Source organism: Pan paniscus, chromosome 3, assembly GCF_029289425.2.
Source record: "Pan paniscus chromosome 3, NHGRI_mPanPan1-v2.0_pri, whole genome shotgun sequence".
In the NCBI taxonomy this organism is placed as follows: Eukaryota; Metazoa; Chordata; class Mammalia; order Primates; family Hominidae; genus Pan; species Pan paniscus.
The window spans coordinates 61,848,770-61,873,445 of NC_073252.2; the positions used below are offsets into that span (position 1 = coordinate 61,848,770).

At 37.5% G+C, this 24,676-nt stretch overlaps 2 protein-coding genes and 1 long non-coding RNA gene across 3 annotated transcripts in view; 1 reads left to right on the plus strand and 2 right to left on the minus strand.

The window, feature by feature from the left end:
• TMPRSS11F (transmembrane serine protease 11F) overlaps positions 1-3,949 on the plus strand; it is a 142,273-nt gene extending 138,324 nt beyond the window's left edge. The window contains exon 11 of the mRNA XM_055111482.2: positions 326-3,949. Within this exon, the coding sequence (XP_054967457.1) occupies positions 326-484 (159 nt within the window). The 3' untranslated portion in view covers positions 485-3,949. The remainder of the gene's footprint in view (positions 1-325) is intronic.
• The window catches only part of LOC117979984 (uncharacterized), a 377,942-nt gene that overhangs the window by 32,867 nt on the left and 320,399 nt on the right, over positions 1-24,676 (minus strand). The window contains exon 9 of the long non-coding RNA XR_008625161.2: positions 21,673-21,886. This is a non-coding gene — a long non-coding RNA (uncharacterized LOC117979984). The remainder of the gene's footprint in view (positions 1-21,672; positions 21,887-24,676) is intronic.
• Positions 14,562-21,620, minus strand: LOC106634690 (DNA-directed RNA polymerase II subunit GRINL1A-like). The gene is given in 2 exon segments (XM_063603801.1): positions 14,562-15,419; positions 15,421-21,620. Coding segments are annotated over 2 exon segments (1,104 nt in total). The 5' UTR covers positions 15,900-21,620; the 3' UTR covers positions 14,562-14,794.

A 24,676-nucleotide genomic window follows, 5' to 3' on the forward strand; every position in this document is an offset into this window, starting at 1 on the left:
ATCTCACATTTAACATTTTATATACATAGTTACTAAACCATGCTAAACAGACCTGGTCAAACTAGAAAAAAAAAAAAAAACCTAAGGATACTGATACAGAATTAATGTAACCATTTCCTGTGAATGAATGTTAGCCTTCCTATGAAAAACAATGCCCTTTAAAGTTTAGCAAAAATTTTAATTCAGCTGAGAGACCCATTATATAGTCTGTAGTCTGGCTGTGGTCTGTGTACCAATTTCCTTTTTTCTCTGTGAACGTCAGATTACAATACCTTCCCACTGAATTAAAGTAGAGTTAACAATTTAAAATATGTTTTTATTTCAGGGAGATTCTGGTGGACCTCTGGTTTATGACAATCATGACATCTGGTACATTGTAGGTATAGTAAGTTGGGGACAATCATGTGCACTTCCCAAGAAACCTGGAGTCTACACCAGAGTAACTAAGTATCGAGATTGGATTGCCTCAAAGACTGGTATGTAGTGTGGATTGTCCATGAGTTATACACATGGCACACAGAGCTGATACTCCTGCGTATTTTGTATTGTTTAAATTCATTTAGTTTGGATTAGTGCTTTTGCTAGATGTCAAGAAGCCCTTCAGACCCAGACAAATCTAATATCCTGAGTTACATACGTAGGACCAAACCCTCTCTACCATGAGGGAAGAAGACACAGCAAATGACAGACAGCACCTAGTCCTTACTCACAAGGGAAACTGCTTGTGATACTTCCTAATAAGATAAATAAGTGGTTTCCCTCAATTGAAGACAGGAACATCATTTTCCACAGGATATGAAGAGCTGCCAGTAATGCCAAAATCTTACCTCATATAATACCTGGAGCATGTGAGATTCTTCTAGTGAAAAAGAACAGTCTTCCCTGAAGACTCAGGGCTTCAACATTCTAGAACTGATAAGTGGACCTTCAGTGTGCAAGAATGGAGAAGCATGGGATTTGCAATATGACTTGAACTGGGCTTATATCTAATAATACAGAGCACTATCACTAACCTCAACAGTTGACATTTTAAAAGTTTTTAAATGTATCTGAACTTGCTGTTAACACAGTGTTATAACTCAAGCACTAGCTTCAGGAAGCATGTTGTGTTGTTAAGAAGCTTTTCTGATTTATTATTTAACAGCAGCTTGCCATCTATATGTTAGTTGCAGTTGGCCCAGAAAGGACAAAAAAAAAATTAAGACTCTTTGGAACGTTTTTCCATGAGCACAGGAGGATAAAAAGAAGCAGATGAAGGCTAGGAGAGTTGGTTTCAAATAATTAGTAACAGGACAAGCACGCTAATTTTTGATGGAATGAGTTATCCAATTATTTACTTAGAAATATTTATATCAGTATATGGCAACTGGTACTTTTGTAAGTCTTCAGCTCTCTGACAAGTCAGATGTCCATCAGAGTATCAGGTCAGGTGTCTATCAGAATATCAGAGCTGATTTGTGTAAAGCTTTGTGTAAAGCACGTAGGACAGTGCCTTGCATATACTATGAACTAAATAAATCTTTGTTATATGGAAATGAATGCCTTGGCAAGCTTTAAGATAAATGAGCTCAATTTTTTTTCAAATAAGTGGTACATACGGCCCAAATCCTAATGATGGTAATAGTGATAGAAAACATGGACTTTGAACCAGGCTCCTCAAGTTGAAACATCGTCTCTGCCTCATAGGAGCTGTGTGTCCTTGCTGAAGTTACTTAACATCTCTCTTCATTAACTCTTTCACCTCTACAATGGGAATAAAAGTGGTACTACCTCATAATAGTTGTTTTGAGAATTAAATGAATTAACACAAGTAAAACACTTGCAATAGTGTCTGCACATGGTAGTGTCTCATGGATTAACTACTATTTATCATTAATAATGTGCTTTAGACTCAATAAAACTTACTATACTTTTAAAAAATTGATCTTTGCTTCTTTAAAGCCATGTAATTGATTTCAAAGTACTTTGAATTACATTGTAAGACAAATTCGGTGAACTACTATAATTTTTTCAAAATCACTTTTATGCCTTATTAATATATTTTGCACTATGTCTGCTTATAGACAAGTAGTCATAGGATGTGACAATCATCTGTCACCATAGTTCTGACTACAGAGATGCATCCGTATTTCTATAGACCTCAAATGTGAGATTAGATTTGCTGCTCTGATTTATTAGAGAAAAATCTAGACTATTCATTTCCCTAGTGTTGGAAAATTTTGTTAGTTTACAGGTACATGTGTTTATATGTGTTTATATGTAAATGAGAGAAATACAACTAAAAATATCTCCCTGTTATGTTTTTTTTTTGTTTTTTTGTTTTTTTGTTTTTTGTTTTTTGGACTGAAGATATGTTTTATCTCCCAGTTATTATTCACATCTCAGTAAGATATAAACACAAAAAGCTTATCATACACATTTCCTCTTTAAAAATGAAATGTCATCAAATTTCTGAGTCAATGACTAGGAGTAACTACCACCAGAGAAAGCAGAGTAAAAACTTAAATTCTTACACATCCTTCACTTAAACTCCTACAGTTTGCATATAGCACAGAAACATTTAAAGTTTTTGAGAATGTTTAGCATATTAAAGATGGGCTTGATTGATGATGAGCATATTTTATATTAAAACTAAACACTTCCTTTAGTAGATACAGGAAAGCAGATCTGTCTACCAAAAATTACTTTATGTAATTTCTATAACCATGAATATGTGTTTTGTGTAATTTTATTTATATTTAATAAGACTGTGATATCTTTTTGTGAATAAGTATCTGTGAAACTGTGTATACTGATTTAAATATTTCTGTGCTTAATTCAATTGAATTCAATGATATTTAAGCACAAATGAGAGAAATAAATACACAAGGTTATAAGAAAATCCAACAATGGAAAAGTGGATTTTTTTAACAGACTTTGTATGTCCTATTTCTAGTTAGGTGTCTGACTTATCGATTGGTTTTGTAGGAATCATGTAATGTTTTTTACCTCATGTTTTCCATCTTCCAAATGGGACCTTAAGCTGTCTACCTTATGGCATTGTTGTGAGACTTTTGAGATGAATAATAAAGTTGAAAATTCTATGAATGTTCAAAACTTACTCAGAAATGCAAAGTATGTCATTGTAAACTGATATCATTTCAGATGATGCTGAAAATCCATTAAGATTTTAAAGAAGTTTGGATTTTTGTACAGTATTGGCATTTTTATGCTTTGTGAATTTTGAAAATATATTTGTGGTTAAAAACAAAACAAAAAAACCCTAAAACATAAAAAAAAACCAGACTTTGCCTCCTGTGTGGTGATGCTATAGTAATATTCATATCTTTTCATAGACAAAAACTTATAATTTGTCTGACTCTTTTTAAAATACAGGTCAAATCCATTAAGCTGACAATAAATAAGGCAGCTCATAATCTCTGTGCAGTCCTGATGGAATTTTGGGTGGCATGAGAACTCTAGTTAGTTTATAATGCTAGAACAATATTAGACCAAAGTTGTTGCCAATAGCTGACCATCTCTCAGTGAAATCTATATGATTCAACAACAATATGAAAAACAAAAACATTTTAATAGTAATTTACTCTTTTCACTGAATAAACTTATTTCTTTGTTAATGTATTTATTTGACGGACAAAGGAGGTATGCAAGGAATCTCTTCATGCAATCATGAAAATGAAAAATAAACTTGAAAGCTAGCATCGTAGCTATTAGAGCTGTGAGAGACCTAAGAGATTATCTACATCACCCTCCTCTTTTGACTGATGTGAAATCAAGGCCAAGAGAATTCCTGCAAGGTTATACAGTGGATTTTAGATAGTGGAGGAACAGAATCTAGGAGCCCTAGTATCCAGTCCAGTCTTTTCTCCACTATTCTAACCTGAGTTATGCAGGTTCAGTAGGCAGGATCATTGCAGACCTACAAGTCACTAAACTTAAATGACTACTGCCAAACTAGTTTCTCCTAGTAGTTATAAATATGCTAAACCAAACAGCATCTCCAATAATTATTGTAACTTTAGCAATGAAACTGGGAATTCCTCCTTTCACTTCTGAGTTCCAGAAGTAACACAAGGGATTTCCCCAACATCAGCTGTGATTATTTTTACATGACAAAAACTAGCCCCAATTTCTATTATGTTCTAAATCTTTTCCTCAATAGACCTAAATATACTATTAGCAATTGCAGTGCTATTCATTCGAGTAGGAGGTTGAGGAGGACTCAAACACAATAAAAAATTCTAGTCTATTCATCAGTTACCCACATAGGTTGAGTAATCGCAATTTTAATTTACATCCCCACCATCACTCTCAAATCTACAATTTACCTAATATTAACAGTAACCATATTTATACTACTCATTGCAAATATAAGTAACACAACATTATCACTATCCTGTATGTGAAATAAATGACCATCACTAACATCTATAATCCTTGTTATTCTATCCTTAGGAGAACTGCCCCTGCTAACAGGATTTTTACCCAAATGAGCTATCTTTCAAGAAATAACAAAAAATAATAGCCTCATTATACCTACATTCATTGCTCTCATAGCTCTTCTCAACCTGTACTTTTATATACATCTAATTTATTCCACATCACTAATGATGTTCCCAACAACTAATAACATTAAAATTGCAATTTTAAAACATAAAACAGATCCTCCTCCTACCACCATTCATTATTACCTCAGCCCTATTCCTGCCAATCTCACCAATATTTTAGATATTAAACTAGAAACTTAGGTTAAATCAGACCAAGAATCCTCAAAGCCCTAAGTAAGTAAATTATGCTTAATTTCTGTAATTCAATAATAAGAATTGCAAGATCTTATCTCACATCAATTGGATGCCAAAAAAAAAAAGTGAAGTAAGCTAAACTTACATGGTGTTCTGCAAAGTATATTGTTGGACCAAACCAGTTTTATGATTAAGACAACAACCTACTTAAAACCATATTCAACTATACCTAAGGAAACAGAAGATGAATAGAGTGTAGGCAAAGCTACTAAGCTAGTTAAATAGGCAGATCATAATACTTCATGGGAAGTTTACCCCCCAAATTCATACCGTATTCCATCCTTTTCTCACTTTCCCCACAGTTATAATTTTTTAAATTTTGAAGTAATTTAAAGCCTTAATATGATAGAAATAAAATATCCACACCATATTTTAAAATAAGGCAGCAAAAGATTTCAAGCCTTATTAAAGCACTGAATATCTGTTTTACTCTTTACTTTTTCAGAATATCTGTTTTATAAAAAAAAACTATAGAAGCCCACTAAAATGCAAAAAATAAACAAGTTTTGATTAAGCCACTTTTGTAAATGTTTACAGTTAACATTCTTTTACAGGTTTCAATATATTCCTTGCCTTAAGGTTTTAACTATGACTAATAAGAAATGAGGAAGATGGCCTGTAATCCTAGCACTTTGGGAGGCTGAAGCGGGTGGATCATTTGAGGTCAGAAGTTCGAGACGAGCCTGGCCAACAGGGCAAAACTCCGTCTCTACAAAAACAGAAAAATTAACCAGGCATGGTGGTGCGCGCCTGTAGGTCCAGCTACTCAGGGGACTGAGGCAGGAGAATCACTTGAACCCAGGAGGCGGAGGTTGCAGTAAGCTGAGATCACACCACTGCACTCCAGCCTGGGCGGCAGAGCGAGACTCCATCTCAAAAAAAAAAAAAAAAAAAAGTGTAAAGCATATTATTATAAACTGATTTCAGCACAGACAATGCCACACATTTGTTAAGATTGTAAATAAGATTTTATATAATGTTAGCATTTTTATCCTTAGTGTTTGTCCTATATTGATAATCTTTAGGAAAAGTGGATTCAAAGGTTTAACGAACAGGCTAGAATTCACTATGAGAAAAGGGGAAATTTAAAAATGGAGAGGAAAAATAATCTAAGAATAAAGAAGAAACTATTGGAAAGACAAATACTAAGCTATTTGATGAAAAAATAGCTGGAATTCAGAACAAACGTTATTTTTTAAGAAGTAAAGAAAATGGATTATTCACCACCTTTGAAAAATATTAAAGAAACATTATGACACATACTTACTGATGGGGGGAGAGCACGCAATTGTACCAACTTAACACAACTATTTTTAATTTTATTTTCTAATTCTTGTATATATGAATGCATTTATTTCACAAATTGACATAATAGCATTATAAAATTATGTATTTCTCCACCTTAAATTATATATTTTATGACCATATTTTGTATATAACCGTCAGTTTTGATGTCTATGATACACCAAATAGTTAAGCCACAGAGACCTAGCCCAGAACATTAGGCTAGTCTGTTGTCAATTAAATTTAATATCAGGATCAGGAACCATAAGTATGGCATCCTGCCCTTCCCCACTCTATGCACCAATGAACACCCTGTGACCACTTGTCATTTCCCCTATTTTGTTCCTTACCAATAATGAGTGTGATTTCTCCCCCTTTACCCCATACCACTCTCTCCTCCACTGGTTTAACATCTCTTTAGCACCCTCTTTCCCAGCTGATTTCACTGAGTCCTCCTTGCTCCCTTTCATTAAAATGCTCCTATACCTTCAGCCTCTCCACAGAATGCTTCCACGTCATCTTACTAAAGTCTGGATGTCACTATCTAAAACATCACTTTGTTTTAGCCATCTCAAGTGATTGTTTCTTCTCCCTGGCTTTAATACAAAGTCAGAATTCTTCCAAATCCCAACTACAAGCTTTCAAATACTTGTGTAGTCTTCCAACAATTTTTGCTGCACAGTAGTATAAAAATGTATTTCCCTGATGTTCATGCCTATAGCTATACCACACATTGCCACTCCTAATTACGGTCACCCTCTTGCTCACTCCCCACATTTACTAAGGGACTAGGCACCTGACTCACCACAAACCTCTCCACCCAACTCATCTCTTCATTGTGGTCAATTTCAAAATCCAAGCGGATGATCCACACCTATCCTTAATTCTTTGAGCTCATAAATTCAAATGACTTTAACTTCTGTTTCACTCTAGATATCTGATGTTCTGATTTATTAAATGTCTCAGAGGCTCCATAGTATCATAGTATGTCTAACTCTTAAAAACCACACTTTCATACAAACCTGTGGAACTTCATTTTAGATGTCATAAACTGGTTTTCTATCACTATAATGGTCACCTTCCTAGTCCTTAGCTTGCAGGCTACCAATCCAACAAACCCTCAGCCCTAGGTCAATCTCAAAATTCAGTGGCTCTTCTTCTGTGCCTGGTGGAAGTGAGCAAAGTTACAGAAAATTAATTCAACCATACGTATTAACACCATTAGTAATTTGGGCTGTCTCATTTCAGTTGTGCTATTGATGACACCAGATAATTCTTTTTCTTTTTTCTTTTTTCCTTTTATTTTTTTTTTTTTTGAGGCAGGATCTTGTCACCCAGGCTGCAGTGCAATGGTGCAATCTCTGCTCACTGCAACCTCCGCCTCCCACATTCAAGCGATTCTCTTGCCTTAGCCTCCTGAGTAACTGGGATCACAGGCATGCGCCACCACGCTCAGGTAATTTTTGTATTTTTAGTAGAGATGGGGTTTCATCATGTTGGTCAGGCTGGTCTTGAACTCCTGACCTCAGGTAATCTGCCCACCTTGGCCTCCCAAAATGCTGGGATTAAGGGCGTGAGCCACCATGCCTGGCCAATTATTTTTGTTTTAAAAACATTTTTCTGCCCTGTTGTTCCAACAAGGCAACACTCACCTCAGCACTGGTACTTAGCCCATGCTCTCTCCACTCACCTTGGTGCTAACCATACTAAGAACAGAAGAGATTATCCAAAATTCCCCAACTCAACAATTCACTTTCACACTAATGTTTATATTATTGTTTGTCTCCTTTTATTCTGTCTTACCAAAGTGCTTTCCTCTCAATGAAAGACCAGAAGCCATGTTCTATTATTATTGCCTCCTGTTCTGCCCCAGATCTTGGTTCATCACTTACCCTCTCTCTCCAGTATTTAAATGTCTCTTTCTCTCTCCTTCTCCTCTGTCTCCATCTCTCTCATTCTGTCACTCTTTCTGCTATTTCCTTCCAATTAAGCTATAAACATTTTCTACATTCTTCTATGAAGAAAGAAAATGAAGGAAGAAAAGAAGGAAAAGAAGGACTGACGATTTTCAGAACCTGTGCCCTTGACAACAACACTAAGAACCTAGAAATTAGCTTTGATTCTGCCCTATTCCTCACCTCTATCAGTAATTTCTGTCATTATCTTCTCTTTGAATCTTTTCTTTCTATTCCTGCTGGCTTGTGCTCTGTTCATATTCCCACCATCTCATGTTGGAAGAATATTAAACTGATCTTCCTTCTTCATTCTTGCATTCTTGATCCGCTCTAGTTCATTCTCCTGCACCTCTGTTTCAAATTCCTTTCATTTTCTCACCTTCTAAAGCAAAGTTACTTAATCTAGAGCCCCAAAATTTAGATAGAAAAATTTTATCTTCATTTCCATTAACTTTTAACAGAAATGTGGGGTGTCTTTCAATTATAGGTGTGTGTGTGTGTGCACGTGTGTGCACACACATGCACTTTAAACATATGGTTTAAAGCATAAAAATAATATTTTGTTTGGCATTATGGTAGACAGAATTCTAAAATGGTCCCCCAAATTCTTCTGTCCTAATATGATGAGATACCATACCCCTAATTTTGTTATGTTCCATAGCAAAAGAGACTGTGTAGATGTGATTAAAGTTACAATCTTAGTCTGTTCTGGCTGCTATAATAAAAACACCTACCATAAACTGGATAGCTTATATACAACATTTATTTCTTACAGTTTTGGAGGCTGAAGAGTTCGAGATCAAGATGCCAGACAGATTCAATGTCTGGTGAATAGACATAGGCAGCACCTTCATTTTAAAAAATTTTTTTTTAAGTTTGGGGGTACATGTGAAGGTTTATTACATAGATAGATATAGAAAATTGGTCGGAGTAGTGGGAGAAATTATAGGAAAAAGATGCAAACCTTCTTGGAAGGCCAGGAGGTTTTGCAAAGGCTTCAAAAGAGGATTTGGCTAAAGGCAGCTGAATTCTCTCAGGGTAGATAACAAGCAAGTGTGGGAATTGATCTACATAAGTTAGTTTACTTAGGCCTTGGAACCTGGCCTTTAATAATCCGTGTGCAGGACTGACTGCTCTCTGGGGGCTAGGGGGGCGACCATGTTAATTATCCACAAGTTGTGTCACCTCAAAGCCTTTGTCATTAAATCTGTACTAAATAAATGCCCACAGTGCTGGCTTGTAGGGGCTGTGGCTGTTGTGACTCTTTACGGCACCCTCCTTGGTGTCTGTGAGTGGCCCGGTCCCCTAGCCACGGGCCCAGGCAAAAAATCTGTGTCTGCGTACATTTTCTTATCCATCACTCGGCCTGGGTCTGCAGGTCAGACCCAGCAGATAAACACATGTCACAGGGGTTTGTTGTGCATACTATTACATCACCCAGGTATTAAGCTCAGTACCCATAGTTATCTTTTCTGCTCCTCTCCCTCCTCCCACCTGCCCCCTTCAAGTAGACCCCAGTGTCTGTTTTTTCCTTCTTTGTTTTCATAAGTTCTTATCATTTACCTCCCACTTATAAGTGAGAACATGTGGTATTTGGTTATCTGTTCCTGAACTAGTTTGCTAAGGGTGATGGCCTCCAGCTCCATCCATGTTCCCACAAAAAACATGATCTCACTTTTTTTATGGCTGTGTAATATTCCATGGTGTGTATATACCACATTTTCTTTATGCAGTCTGTCATTGATGGGAATTTAGTTGATTCTATGTCTTTGCTACTGTGAACAGTGCTGCAGTGAACATTCTTGTGCATGTGTCTTTATGGTAGAATGCTTTCTCTTCCTCTGAGTATATACCTAGTAATGGGATTGTCAGCACCTTCTTACTGTATCCTTACATGGTGGATGGGGTAAGACAGATTTCTAAGGCCTCTTTTATGAAGGGCTCCACCCTCATGATCTATTCACCTCCAAAAGCCCACCTCCCAGTAACATCACGTTTGTGATTTGATTTTCAACATATGAATTTGGGAGTAGGGGAAGACAAAAAGTCAGACTATAGCAGTTATTAATCAGTTGACCTTGAGTTAATCAAAAAGAATATTACCCAGGTGAGCCTAATCTAGTACATTAGCATGAAAACCATTAGAAGTAGATAATTTTCTCTTCCTAGTAGCAGAAAAGTCAGAGATTGCGAGTTTCAAAATATGCACTATTGCTGACTTGAAGATGGAAGGAGCCATTTGTTTGTTAAAGAGCGTGGCCAGTCTCCAGAAGCTGAGGGCAGTCCTGACTCACAGTGACCAAGAAAAAAGTGACTTTAGTCCATTTTGCAAGGAATTGAAATCTGTCAACAGCCTGAATGAGCTAGGAAGTATAATTCTTCACCATAGCCTCCAGATTAAAGCCTAGCCAGACACATATCTTACTTTTATCATTTGTGACCCTGAACAGAGAACAAAGTTGAGTTTGCCTGAACTTCTGATCTACAGAATAGAAATGGAAAATAAGAGGCAGTTGTTTTTAAGTGGTTAAGTTTATGGTAATTTGTTAAATAGTAAAGAAAATTGATATAAGTTTAGAATTATGTACTTATTAATCATTGGAACATTTTTCTATGTGTTCATTTATTAATTGTAATTAACATATGTTTCTGTTTTACCAAAAACTTTTTTTCAAAATCAAAGAAAGGCTGAAAAATAAATGAGAATATCAATTGTCACATTGACAAAAAGAAAGACTTAGTAAGTATTGAATGCCACAGTGTTTGCAGAGGTGCTGGTAAGTGCATATGAAGACATCAAAGTTTTGAACCTCAAATCATTCATATCTAACAGGAGAAATGGGTATATAAATCTGAAAATAAGCAAAACTAAAACTAGAAGCCTACTTGAGGGGAAAGTGTGGGTAATGGGTTGTACAGATAGTATGGGAGCTGGGGAAATTAATGGAAATAATCCTGTAGGAATTAACCTTTGAGTGTAGGTTTCAGAGTCCATGGACCCTGTGTAGACAGGTTCTAACTAAATGACTTGAACCTTGTAGTGAGAGGCATTTTGAACTGAAAACTGTAATACAAAGGAGGGAAAAAACATTATAGGAACAAGGGGCAAAGTCTCAGTGGGGGTGAAAAAGCCTAGACTGAGAACAACAACAACAACAAATTCAGGTAAGTCAAAGAATGCAATGATAGTGTAGCTATTAGGTTGTTTGCACCAACCTAATAAACTGTAAGCATATAGACAGATGATGATCAGCTGGTGAAGCCCTTTGAAAAGGTAGTTGGTTCAAAATATATTTTAATTTTTCTACCTTAAAGGCAGCTCCTCCTTAAGAACAGACACAAATGAATTGCCGGGCCAGATATCATAAGCACAAGTATCATTGCCTGAAGAAAAGCAAATCAAGGGCCATAGAATGTTTTATGAAAACCTCTGGTGTGTTAAAAGCTTGCCTCTGAAAGAGATGAATATCAGGGCCTGAGACCAGACTCGTACTGACTCAGAATGAAGAGCACCACCTTTTGAAAGACAAATACAAAACTTCTGAAAGTACTCGAGGGTGTTGCTTAGGTTTGAAACTTCGATATTGTTTCTCACTTAATTTTAATTAGCCAGAAAGAGGAAATTCTTACTTCCTGCAGCAAAGACTTAATCAAGGATTCTTCACCTCAATATTGGTTAAAGGTTACTCATCCCAACTTGTTAAACTAGTTTCTTTTAAATCCTTAAGTATTCTTACTTTAGTCAGGTTACAAGTCAGAAAGAATACCGAAGATACTATTCATTTGACCATACATCACAAAGCAGCACGACGTAGAAGAGTTGGCATTCTCAAAAGTGTATGATGAATTGGTAAGTTTAGTTTTATTTCATGTTTGAAAGATTTTTTTTTAGTATTATTCTATTTTTATATACGTCAAAAGTGAGCAAAATGTAAACCATATTGTTATACACATAACTGGTAAAATAATTCTTAAAAGGACAGAGGGAGAATTACCGTACGTCAGGATAGTTAGCTCTCGGGGAAACAGTGAGTGTCAAGAGGGGACACACAGAGATTTTGGAGTGCTGGCAAGACCTCCTCTGCATCTAGTTTGTGATTACACAGCTGTTGCTTTATCCATTAAACTCTGTTTTAAGTACTTATTTGTAAGTTATATTTCACAAAATTTAAAAGAACAAGGGAGAACCTGTGTACTACCAAATATTAACACCAATTAAAGCGATAATTATTGACAGTGTAGAAAAACCCAGAAGGCCCAGAAATTGGCCTAAGACACAAAAGACACATAAGAATTTAATATTCTATAAAAATAGCATTACTAATCAGAGGGGAAATGGTGATTTCACATACTGAACCAATTGGTAAATTCTTCGAAATAAAATCAAATCCCTACCTTATATAATATACCCAAATACATTTGAGATGGATTAAAAATTTCCTTTTCACCCCAAACTTGTATTGATTTAGTTAATGTATATAAACAAAATTTAAATTCCTTTTAAAGACAGGTGTAAAAGTGAAATAAGAAAATACTAGAAGAAAATAAGGACATTTATCCATTCTTGGATTACAAAAATAGTTTCAAGCACATACACAAAGGTAGACTCCTAAAGAAAACAACTTCTGTACTGAAATATCACAAACTATGTTAAATGACAAATAAGGCTAAAAAAAGTTACAATATATGACAAAGGACGGACATTCTTAAGAACTTATATGCTAAAAAAAGAGCAAATTCTCCAAGCAAGCAACAGAAAAAATATGAATGAGCAATTCTCAAAAGAATGAATATAGCATGGCCAATGAATATGAAAAAAAACACAACCTTCACTAAGTAAGAAAAACAAATACAAATTTTAAATGTAGCCCTTTTCTGTAATTATTCAATTTGCAAAGATTTTAAGTAGTAATTTTCAATTCTGAGCATTGGATATATTGCTAATAGGAATGTAAATGAACATGATCTCTGCAGTGAGTAATATATATAAAAATTCTCAAAAACACTTTCACCTAACAATTTCATTTTTAGAGCGGTATCTTCTGGAAATAAGTCATTTTCTATGGATGTCATTAAGATGTTAATCATATCACTATTTACAGATTACATTATAATACATAATCAAATTGCTGAATAGGAAATAAATCTTAAAGTTATGGTATACCCATGAAATAAAATATCCTACAGCTGTCTAAAAAGCAAAATATTTAATAGGGGAACATGTTGACAATATATAGAGCAGACTACAAAGCAATGTACATTATGATTTCATTTTTGAGAATATAAATGCATAACTATGCATAGAAAAATAAGCAAAAACACAACATCAAAATGTTAACAGAGGTTATCTCCCTAGATGGTAGGATTACAGGGAACTGTGTGTCCAGGCACATGAACTCTTCCATATCATCCAGCTTCCAGAAATAACATCAAATTTTACGCTGTGAAATCATTTACTATTCGTTTTAAGAACTAAAACTAATGAGAAATGTATACTTTTCACATTTGCTTGAGGGGGGTAAGGAATGAAAGCAATAATTACACCTGGAAGCAAATGTGAACAGTCTTTTTCGAAAGGAAAAAGTTGTATTTAATTAAGTCCCGGTAAAACATCACCTTAGCATTTGAAGTTGTTCTAATTAATATTTTATTCTTCAACATTTTTAAAGAGTCCAATATATTAGACAAAGAATTTTTTGATAATGTAAGTTAATTTCTCTGGAGACAACCATATAATCCTCTAAAATGACATGAACGTTTATATATGGGACTGAAGTTTCTGCAGTCTATATATACCTCTTTGGGGGGAAAAAAGTAAAGTACTGACAATTCAATTTTAACAAAAAAAAATGCTTTCCTTATCAAACATTAATGTTGTGTACATGAACCTATCATCTGTGACAGCAAGGAACTCAAGCCAGGTGATGCACAAGCCTTCACCCAGCTCAGTTAGCTTGGGCTTCTCCTGTACCAGATTTGCCTGAAGTAACATGAGGTTATTTAAAAAGACCTCCACCTAGGTTGCAGTGAGCCGAGATCATGCCACTGCACTCCAGCCTGGGCGACAGAGCAAGACCCCGTCTCAAAAAAAAAACACAAAACCAAACAAACAAACCAACAAAAAAACCCTCCACTTTCCAGCATCTACTCAAAAGGGAAGTCCTTCCTAATCAGAAGAGAGATAACGTTCTTCCTAAGGGAAGACAGAAAAAGGTGAAGAGCATTTGTTAAGCATTCTCCATGCATGTCTTCCTAGGTATTTCACATCCAATGTCTCAATAACCCCATGCAAACATGCATACAATTCTTTAGACTGCTCCCTTCATTACCCAAAAAAGAAGGGAACTATGTCTTCCTAACTGATTTTAGGTGCCTGGAACAACTAAGTATTTCACTGAAAGACATGTAATAAATGCTATTTGATAGGTAAGAAAAAGGAAAAAAGCAAAGTTACCTCTTTTCATTTGGCTTAAAGAAAAAAAAAGTATGTTCTACTATATACTAAAATATCAGACCAATACACAATATATTGCAAAATTTTAATACCATGTGGTTAAACACATATTCAAATATTAAACTTTTCAAGCACATGAAAGTCATCTTCTGAAAGACAAACTGGGCTTTTTATAACTACCTTTGTGTAACTTTATAAAATTACTTCCCTCAACAATATCTGACACTGATCTTGATACTAGTTAGAAAGTCTGATGTAAGATGATGACATCTCAACGTCAGTGATTTAGGAGATTATCTTCAGAATTCATCAGAGGACCAATCGTCATCTTCATCCCTTACTTCTCGGTATCTGCCTGAAGACTCCCCTTCTGGATTATAACTCCGCATTTTAATATTCAGTCTTTCAGCTAATTTTTGCGCTGCGAGCTTTGCTTGCATCTCCTCATAATTCTGTTTCTGCTGTTTCTGAAGTGCCAAGGATTCTTCTATGGAGAGCAGCTGCGTGGGCATATGGTGAAGTGGTAGAAGCCGAGCTGCTGTGATGTCATCAAGATGCTGCTTATCCCTGCGCCGCCGCTCTTCTGAGGAAATAGGAGACCCACTCTTCTGGCAATGACTAGATGAATCATTTTGTCGAAAAGGTAACACATTGGTTTTAAATTTACGCAGCTGGGGCACTGGGTTTTTGGCTCGCATTTCTAGCACTTCCATATAATGAGGTTTCTTCTGAGTCCCACTAGAAAGGCCTGTCAAGTTCTTAGTACTTGCGTTTTCTTCTGACTGTTGTTCACCTTGGTCCGCAATGGTGATCCTCTGTAACCTGTCAATAAACAGGTTGTCAAAGCTGCTGGAAGTATCTTCTGCCTGACTTGAAACACGATGCTGCAGGTGATGCTCACTAGCTTCAGATGAAGGTGGTACCGTCTCTGTTGCTGGAAGCTGGGCCCTTATTCACTGTGTAGTCAACCTCTGAAGTCTCTTCATCACCTTCAAGAGTAGGACGTCCAAGTCCCTGGTTTTGTGAGGTTTGAGATGACTTGATGTTATCTACAGAGGAACATCCAGGAACTAGTGATGAAGTATCAAGTATTGGGTCAGAATTCTGGGCCTTATCTGTACCCACATCAACTTCTGCAATTGCTTTTTGCCTTAGCTTACAGTCTAAACTAACAGGGTGAAACAGTTCATTTTTTCTTCTAACTTCTTCACATTCTGCAATGGCGGCTTTCAGTTTGGCAAAAGAGTCAAAGATCTTTTTACCTTTGTCGGGCAATTTGCAAATGAATTTTTCGTTGCGCAAAAGTCTCTCCTGGCGCTTCAACATTTCCCGCAGCTCCACCAAACTCCGCTGCGCCAAGTCCTCGGGAGCTTGGGGCTCGAAGCCGCGGGGCAGCAAGCACATTCTGCGTGGGCTGAGGCTGGCGCGGCGGCGGGCACTCGGCTTCCTCGGCAGGCTCCGCTACTAGCGCCGGATCCTCGGACGGCGGTGACTCCGGGGCACGAGCGGGAGTCGCCATTTTCCCGGAAGCGAAAGATTTGTTTCATATTTGTGGTTTCCCCAATGCAAATTGGAAATTATTCAGATTGGGAATCTAAACTTTTTTTCCCCTTCACTTTTGTTGGAAAACATAAAGTAATGTTAGTCTTTATTTTGAGAAACCAGGCTAATAATTTTATATTTAGGATTTGAAAAGTAACACATTGGATTTTAGTTGAAAAGTTTATTGTAAGGATGCCATGATCACAAAGAGAGGGAGGAAAAATAGAAAGCCTGAGGTGACTGGTATAGGAATAGAATGGAGCAAGGAATAGGAAGTATTGTATTTTAACCCTCATTCTGCAATTGATAAATATAACTAAAACTTCAAAAAAATACAGATTTTAATACTCTGATAAATCATTTGCCTTTTAAGATAAAAAAATTAAAGAGCAATATAAGTAATTTGTACATAAGAATATAAAGAGTGAAAAGCAAATAAAGGATCTTAAGATTTTTTGTATTTTAATAGATTTGGAAAGACGTTTATAGAAAATAAATCTTTTATTTATGTATTTATTTATTTGAGACAGGGTCTTGGTCTTTTGCCGGAGTGCAGTGCCATGATCATGGCTCACTGCAGCCTTGACCTCCCAGGCTCTAGCAATGCTATCACCTCAGCCTCCAAGTAACTGGGACTATAGGCATGCACCACCACACCAGGCTAATTTTTTAATTTTTTGTAGAGAGAGGGGTCTCCCTATTTTGCCCAGTCTGGTCTTGAACTCCTGGGCTCAAGTGATCCTCCTGCCTCGAACTTCTAAAGTGTTGGGATTATACATTATTGAACATTAATTTTTCATCTACAAAGATGAGGTTAATTAATACAAATTTCACGTGCATCTGTGTGAAGAGACCACCAAACAGGCTTTGTGTGAGCAATAAAGTTTTTAATCACCTGGTTGCAGGCGGGCTGAGTCCAAAAAGAGAGTCAGTGAAGGGAGATGGGGTGGGGCCATTTTATAGGATTTGGGTAGGTAGTGTAAAATTATAGTCAAAGGGGTTTGTTCTCTGGCAGGCAGGGGTGGGGGTCACAAGGTGCTCAGTGAGGGAGCCTCTGAGCCAGGAGAAGGAATTTCACAAGGAAATGTCATCAGTTAAGGCAGGAACCGGCCATTTTCACTTCTTCTGTGATTCTTCAGTTACTTTAGGCCATCTGGATATATATGTGCAGGCTTGGGCTCAGAGGCCTGACATTCCTGTCTTCTTATATTAATAAGAAAAATAAAATGAAATAGTGGTAAAGTGTTGGGGCAGCGAAAATTTTTGGGGGTGGTATGGAGAGATAATGGATGATGTTTCTCAGGGCTGCTTCGAGCGGGATTGGGGTGGCATGGGAACCTAGAGTGGGAGAGATTAAGCTGAAGGAAGATTTTGTGGTAAGGGGTGATATTGTGGGGTTGTTAGAAGAAACATTTGTCATATAGAATGATGCGTGATGGCCTGGATATGGTTTTGTATGAATTGAGAAACTAAATGGAAGACACAAGGTCTGAATAAGAGAAAGAGAAAAACAGGTATTAAAGGACTAAGAATTGGGAGGACCCAGGACATCCAATTAGAGAGTGCCCAAGGGGGTTCAGCGTAATTACTTGCTTGGTTGGTGAGTTTCTGGGCTCTATCCTTGAGTTTTTTTTATGTTGTCATACACCAGGCCAGATTGATTTAGGTAAAAACAACACTTTTCACTTAAAAACATACAGAGTCCTCTTTTTTTAGCAGTGAGTAAGTCGAGGCCTCCGCGATTTTGGAGAAAAGAGAAATGCAAAGCCAGCAATTGTTTGTTAAAGAAGGATTAGAAATGGCTAGGAGAGAGTGAGTGAGATTGATAGTGTGGTGGAGATAGCTGGGGAGAGGTAGAGGGTGGCATAAGAACAGGAACGAGAATAACAGTGAGTATAAAAGTAAAGAATAGGATTTCATCAGGGTGAGAGTATTGTAGTGTACCCTGTCAGCAAAGATCATCTATCCACTCTAAGAGGCAGTTAAGAGTGGCGGTTTGGAGATAGCACCAGGAGATATTAGCTGTGATGGCTTGGAGAAACAGTGTAAACTGGCAGTGTAAACAAGAGCAGGGCATTTAAGAGTAGTTGAGAATAGTGAATAGGAGTATGACGTATGACTAGACAGAAGATAGTAGGGATGACAAGTTTTTGGGGCACAGTCCAAGTTGGGTTGGTGTCTGGAATGAGACCAGGGCCTAATAAAAAGGAGCGTTCGTACAGGAATTCAAATGGGTTGCACCCTGTAGCATCCCGAGGACAGGCCCAAATTCTGAGAAGGGCAAGTGGTAAAAGTATTGCCCAGTCCTTTTTAAGTTGAAGGCTGAGCTTGGTGAGGTGTGTTTTTAAAAGACCATTAGTCCGTTTTACCTTTCCTCAAGATTGAGAATGGTAAGGGGTATGAAGGTTTCACTGAATACTGAGAGCCTGAGAAACTGCTTGGGTGATTTGACTAATAAAGGCTGGTTTGTTATCAGACTGTATAGAGGTAGGAAGGCCAAACCGAGGAATTACTTCTGACAGAAGGGAAGAAATGACCGTGGTGGCCTTCTCAGACCCTGTGGGAAAGGCCTCTACCCATTCAGTGAAAGTGTCTACCTAGACTAAGAGGTATTTTAGTTTCCTGACTCAGGGCATGTGAGTAAAGTCAGGTTGCCAGTCCTGGGCAGGGGCAAATCCCTGAGCTTGATGTGTAGGGAAGGGAGGGGGCCTGAACAATTCCTGAGGAGCAGTAGAATAGCAGATAGAACACTGAGAAGTGATTTCCTTGAGGATAGGTGTCCACGATGGAAAGGAAATGAGAGGCTCTGAGAGGCAGGCTAGCGGCTTGTAACCTACGTGGAAGAGGTTATGAAATGACAACAGAATAGAATGGGCCTGTGAGGCTGGAAGGAGATATTTCCCTTGGTCCAAGAACCATTTGCCTTGTGTGGGAAGAGATTGATAGGTGGAAGTTTCAGTGAAAGAGTACGTGGGAGTGACCAATGAGAAGGAGAAAAACTGGCCATGAGGGACAGAAGTTGGAATGCTAGCTGCTTCTTTAGCTACCTTATCAGCATAAGCATTGCCCTGAGTGATGGGATCTGATACCTTTTGATGGCCCTTGCAGTGAATGACCCCAGCTTCCTTTGTAAGTAAAGTTTTTATTAAAGAGGCATTAATGATGGAGGACGCTTGTGTAGTGAGGAAACCTCTTTCTGCCCATATAACAGCATGGTGGTGCAGGATATGGGAGGCATATTTGGAGTCAGTATAAATATTGATGCATAGTCCCTTTGCAAGAGTGAGGGCTCAAGTTAAGACAATGAGTTTGGCTTGCTGAGAGGTAGTGGAGGGGGGCAGAGCAGTAGCCTCAATGGTAGATGTGGAAGATACTATAGCATAGCCTGCCTTTGCTGGTGAGTGGCAATTAGGCCTGGTGGAACTGCCATCAATAAACCAGGTGTGATCAGGGTGAGGAACAGGAAAGAAGGAAATATGGAGAAGTGAAGTGAATGTCAGGTGGATCAGAGGGATACAGTTATGGGGGTCAGGTGTGGTATCTGGAATAATGTGGGAGGCTGGATTGAAGTCCAGGCCAGGAGCAATGGTAATTGTGGGAGACTCAACAAAGAGTGAATATAGCTGAAGGAGCCGGGGAGCAGAAAGTATATGCATCAGGTGTGAAAAAGAAAATAGATTTTGGAAGTTATGAGAACTATAGAGAATGAGTTGAATATAGTTTGTGATTTTGAGGGCCTTTAAAAGTATTAGGGCAGTGGCAGCTGCTGCATGGAGACATGATGGCCAGCCTAAAACAGTAAGGTCAAGATATTTGGACAAAAAGGCTACAGGGTGCGGTCCCAGTCCTCATGTAAGAATTCCCACTGCATAGCCCTGCACTTCCACTGTGTGTAATGAAGAGGGTTGGGATGAGTCAGGAAGAGCTAGTGTGGGAGCAGTCTCTAAAGCTGTCTTCAAGGAATGAAAGGAGGAGTGGGGAAAGGATTTAGGATCTATGGGGTCAGCTAGGTTTCCTTTTGTGAGTTTATGTAACGGTTTTGTTAAGATGGCAAAACCAGATATCCAAAGGCAAAAGTACCTAACCATGCCCAGGAAGGAAAGGAGTTGTTTTGTAGAAGGGGTTGGGGTTTGAGACATCAGTCAGACATGATTGGCAGGGAGGGTATGTGTGTTTTTATGAAGAATTATGCCGAGGTAGGTAACAGAGAAGAAATTTGAGCTTTGGAGGGGGATACTGGATATCCCTTGGAGAATAAGTGTTGAAGGAGCAGGAGGGTGTCTTGTTGAGAAGATTCAAAGCAGGAGCTACAAAGTAGAAGCACCCATCAATATTTTGGATAAGGTGAGAAGCAGAGGGGTGGAAAGAAAATAAATTATGAGAAAGAGCTTGGCTGAAGTAATGAGGGCTGTCCCTGAAGCCTTGTGGCAGTACACCCCAGGTAAGCTGCTGGGACTGATGGGTGTCAGGGTTAGTCCAGGTAAAAGCAAAGAGAGGCTGAGACAAGAGGTACAGGGGAATAGTGAAAAAAGCATCTTTAAGATCAAGAATGGAATAGTGAGTTGTGGAGGAAGGTATTGAGGACAAAAGAGTGTATGTGTTAGGCACCACAGGGTGGATAGGCAAAACAATTTAGTTGATAAGGTGCAGATCCTGAACTAACCTGTAAGATTTGTCCAGTTTTTGGACAGGTAAAATGGGGGAATTGTAGGGAGAGTTTATAGGCTTTAAAAGGCCATGCTGTAACAGCTGAGTGATAACAGGCTTTAATCCTTTTAAAGCCTCCTGTGGGATGGATATTGGCGTTGGCATTGAGTGGGGTAAGGGTTATTAGGTTTTAATGGGATAGTAATGGGTGTGTGATTGGTTGCCAGGGAGGGAGTAGAGGCATCCCATACCTGTGGATTAAGATGGGGAGATACAAGGGGAGGATGAGTCGCACTGGGAGCAGAGATTAGGAAGAGACTGATGTGTAAAAGAATGCCTGGACGTCAGGCACCTCAGACCATTTGCCCATTTTATGACAAGAATTATCTAGATCTTGTAGGATGTAAAGATCAAAAGTGCCATTTTCTGGCTATTTGGAACCATTATCGAGTTTGTGTTGGGGTTAAGCAGCATTGCAGAAGAAAATAAGGTGTTTAGGTTTTAGGTCAGGTGTGAGTTGAAGAGGTTTTAAGTTCTTGAGAACACAGGCTATGGGAGAGGAAGGAGGAATGGAGGGTGGAAGGTTGCCCATAGTGAAGGAGATAAGCCCAGAGTAAAGAGAGGGTAGAGACACAGAGATAAGGGGTGGGGGGTGCTTGCACCCCCCCAGGAAAGTGGTACTTGCCACTAAGGGTGAAGGATCAAGGCAGGCGTTCCCACAGTGATCAGACACCTCTGAAACGTGGGTGAATAATCAAGCAGGCATCCCCTCAGTCATTAAACACCAAGGGAAGACTGTCTTCCCAAGTCCGTGACTGGCGCTGGAGTTTTGGGTTCACAGATAAAACGTGTCTCCTCTGTCTCTACCAGAAAAGGAAAGGAATTGAAATGAAGGGAGAGATTGAAGGGTGACACAGAAATTGAAAGGAGAAAGAAGTTGAGGGATAGTGAGAGAGGTTGGAGAAGAGAGTAAAAAGAGGCCGCTTACCTGATTTAAAATTGGTGAGATGTTCCTTGGGCTGGTTGGTCTGAGGATTCGATGTCGTAGGTGGATCTTTCTCATGGAGCAAATAGCAGGAGGACAGGGGATTGATCTCCCGAGGGAGGTCCCCCGATCTGAGTCACAGCACCAAATGTAACGTGCGTCCATGTGAAGAGACCACCAAACAGGCTTTGTGTGAGCAATAAAGCTTTTTAATCACCTGGGTGCAGGAGGATGAGTCCAAAAAGAGAGTCAGCAAAGAGAGATAGGGGTGGGACCATTTTATAAGATTTGGGTAGGTAGTGGAAAATTATAGTCAAAGGGGGTTGTTCTCTGGCAGACAGGGGTGGGGGTCACAAGGTGCTCAGTGGGGGAGCCTCTGAGCCAGGAGAAGGAATTTCACAAGGTAATGTCATCAGTTAAGGCAGGAACCAGCCATTTTCACTTCTTTTGTGATTCTTCAGTTACTTCAGGCTATCTGGATGTATATGTGCAGGCTTGGGCTCAGAGGCCTAACAAAAATTACTCAAGATGATGAGGGAATTACCAATATCTTTTCTAGTGGTGTTTAACCAGAGTTGCACTTTGTTTCTCCATTGTTAATAATATTTCTACATATAAAACTCAATTAAATGTATGGATCTCTAGATCACAGTCCTCCTAACAGATTTTACTTGGTACGATCATTAAAAATGTTCCTCTTTCACCTGCTCATCTTAAAGCCACAAATTAAGATTTAGGTTGTTAAAAACAAATAACCAAAAAACACTTTCCACACTTAACACATTAAGATTACTTTTAAAATGGACAGTAATAGAAACAATTATTTTTATTTATTATTATTTTTATTTTTACTTAAAATGATCTCTAATCTGTAAGGAAAAAGCTGATTGTGTCATACCAATAAAAATAATTTAGTCCTTTTTATCTCTTTAATATCTTTAATAGTCATGCCTTTATTCAAGTTCTATTATGTTCCAGCACCATTCTTGCCACTGTGGTGATGGGCAGGTTGGGGGGGCATAGGAGTGAAAAACATACAGTTCTTTGAGGGTTATGTGAATGTCAATTCTGTAGAATGGCTAGTTCAAGGAAAAAGAGACATACCAGAAGTGTAAAGAAACAAATGAAAGTTACATAAATAGAAAGAGAAAGGAAAAGTAGAGTGAAATAAAGATCTGGGAAAAGCAAAAGATCTATGGCTGGTCAATAGCCCAAGAACTCATTTAAACTTCTGCATTTCTGTTACCTTTCAAGATTTTTAAAGTTATCTTCTCCTGGTCCTAAATATTTTTGAAAACTCCACATTCCCATTCTCTATGCAGATAAATCAGTATGACTACTTTATATCTTTTTTGAAACGTTGAGTTTGGTTTTCTTTGGTTTTATGGCTCAGAGGAATGTGAGGGATGAGAGTGGTGTTATGGGTAGAGGAAGCATTGTTGAAAAGCCATCTCTACTCTTACCATTGATAATCAATGCCTCAGTGTAAATAGCTCTCAGAGGGTTTTCCTCATTTGGAATACACAAACATCTTTATTTATTAGATTTTTCATCTCTAAGTAATGTGAAAAAGACAATTTTATTCCTTGCTGTACATTTCAGCACTTAGTAGAATGCTTGGCCCATATATATTAGTTGAAGCATTTAATTGTTCTTCAAATTTGTTTGGTACCATTTAATTTTCAGCCAATAACTTATCTGCTCCTGGTTGTCTGAGTCTTCTCCACTTGACTAAAATGGATTTCAATACTATCTTGAAAGACTCTTTTTTACACAGAAATATTTTGTTTAATTTTCTAGGAAGCCACTCTGTATTTAAATATAATGATGTATATACATGTAAATACATTTATAGTATTTAATCTTTAGTCTTTATTTATATTACATTTAATAGACAGTATTTAGTCATTATATTTTTCTACAAATGAGTAATTGTGGAATAGATTCCTGAGATTAAAGTCCTACAGTGGGGTCCTGAGTAGTTTTACATTTCTCTTTGCCTTACACAGAAATATATTAGAGTCTCTTTTCATGTAGTAACATCTATCACTGAATTTTAGGTTATTTCCCACATTGACTATTAAAGTCAAGTTTTGATTTTATGATAGTGAGAATAAAAGAACTTTGCCAATTGAAAACATGTAAATGCAGAAAACAGAGTCTATTGATTGTAATTTAGCAACCAAATTTGTCATTTAAATGAGAGACTACCTTCATCTTCTGTGATAGTGTTTTGATCTGTAGAAGTTTAGCACTGTTAGTGTAGGACTAGGAGTATATGCCAAAAAAAAAAAAAAAAAGGAGAGAAAAGACAGATGGTCCCAAAACTGAATAAGAATAATTAGTATCTCTGAAGTAGCACAATTCCAAGTTTAAAAATGCAATGAAAGTTTTATCAGAACATATACATACATACATATATATACATATATAATTTAGATTTTCTTTTTTCTTCATATATATTTTTGAATAAGACTTAACAAGATATAAACCAATCTGTATTAATCTAATGTTAAGTATTTTTACAGGAAAATGTTATGATAATCTTTAAACATGTTATTTTTAAATTTTTGCATCTTGGTAAAATTGACACACATAGAAGTCAGTATTGCACTTATGAATGTTCTGGAAACATTATTATCTGTAATAATGGTCTTTCCTCTGGCTAATTTCTGTGCACATTCAAAATTGTTCCCTTAGGATAAATTCTTTTTGGCACAAACACTTTTACCATTCTTGAAATGTCATTCCTGGTTAATAAACTATATTCTAAATTTATTTTTTCGTTGACTATTCTCTATACCCCTGGATAATTGGAATAAGGGTTTCTCATTCTCCCATACTTCAAGATACCTCAGAATTGAAGACTTAGTCTTTCTCCTCCATGCCATCTTGGACTATTACTCTTCACACCCTTGTAAAACTGCCTTGTTTTGTTGAGGTTCGTACAATTATTCTGTCCACCCTTTGTCTTTACTCATTGCTGTCCTTATGGACCCCAAAGTTA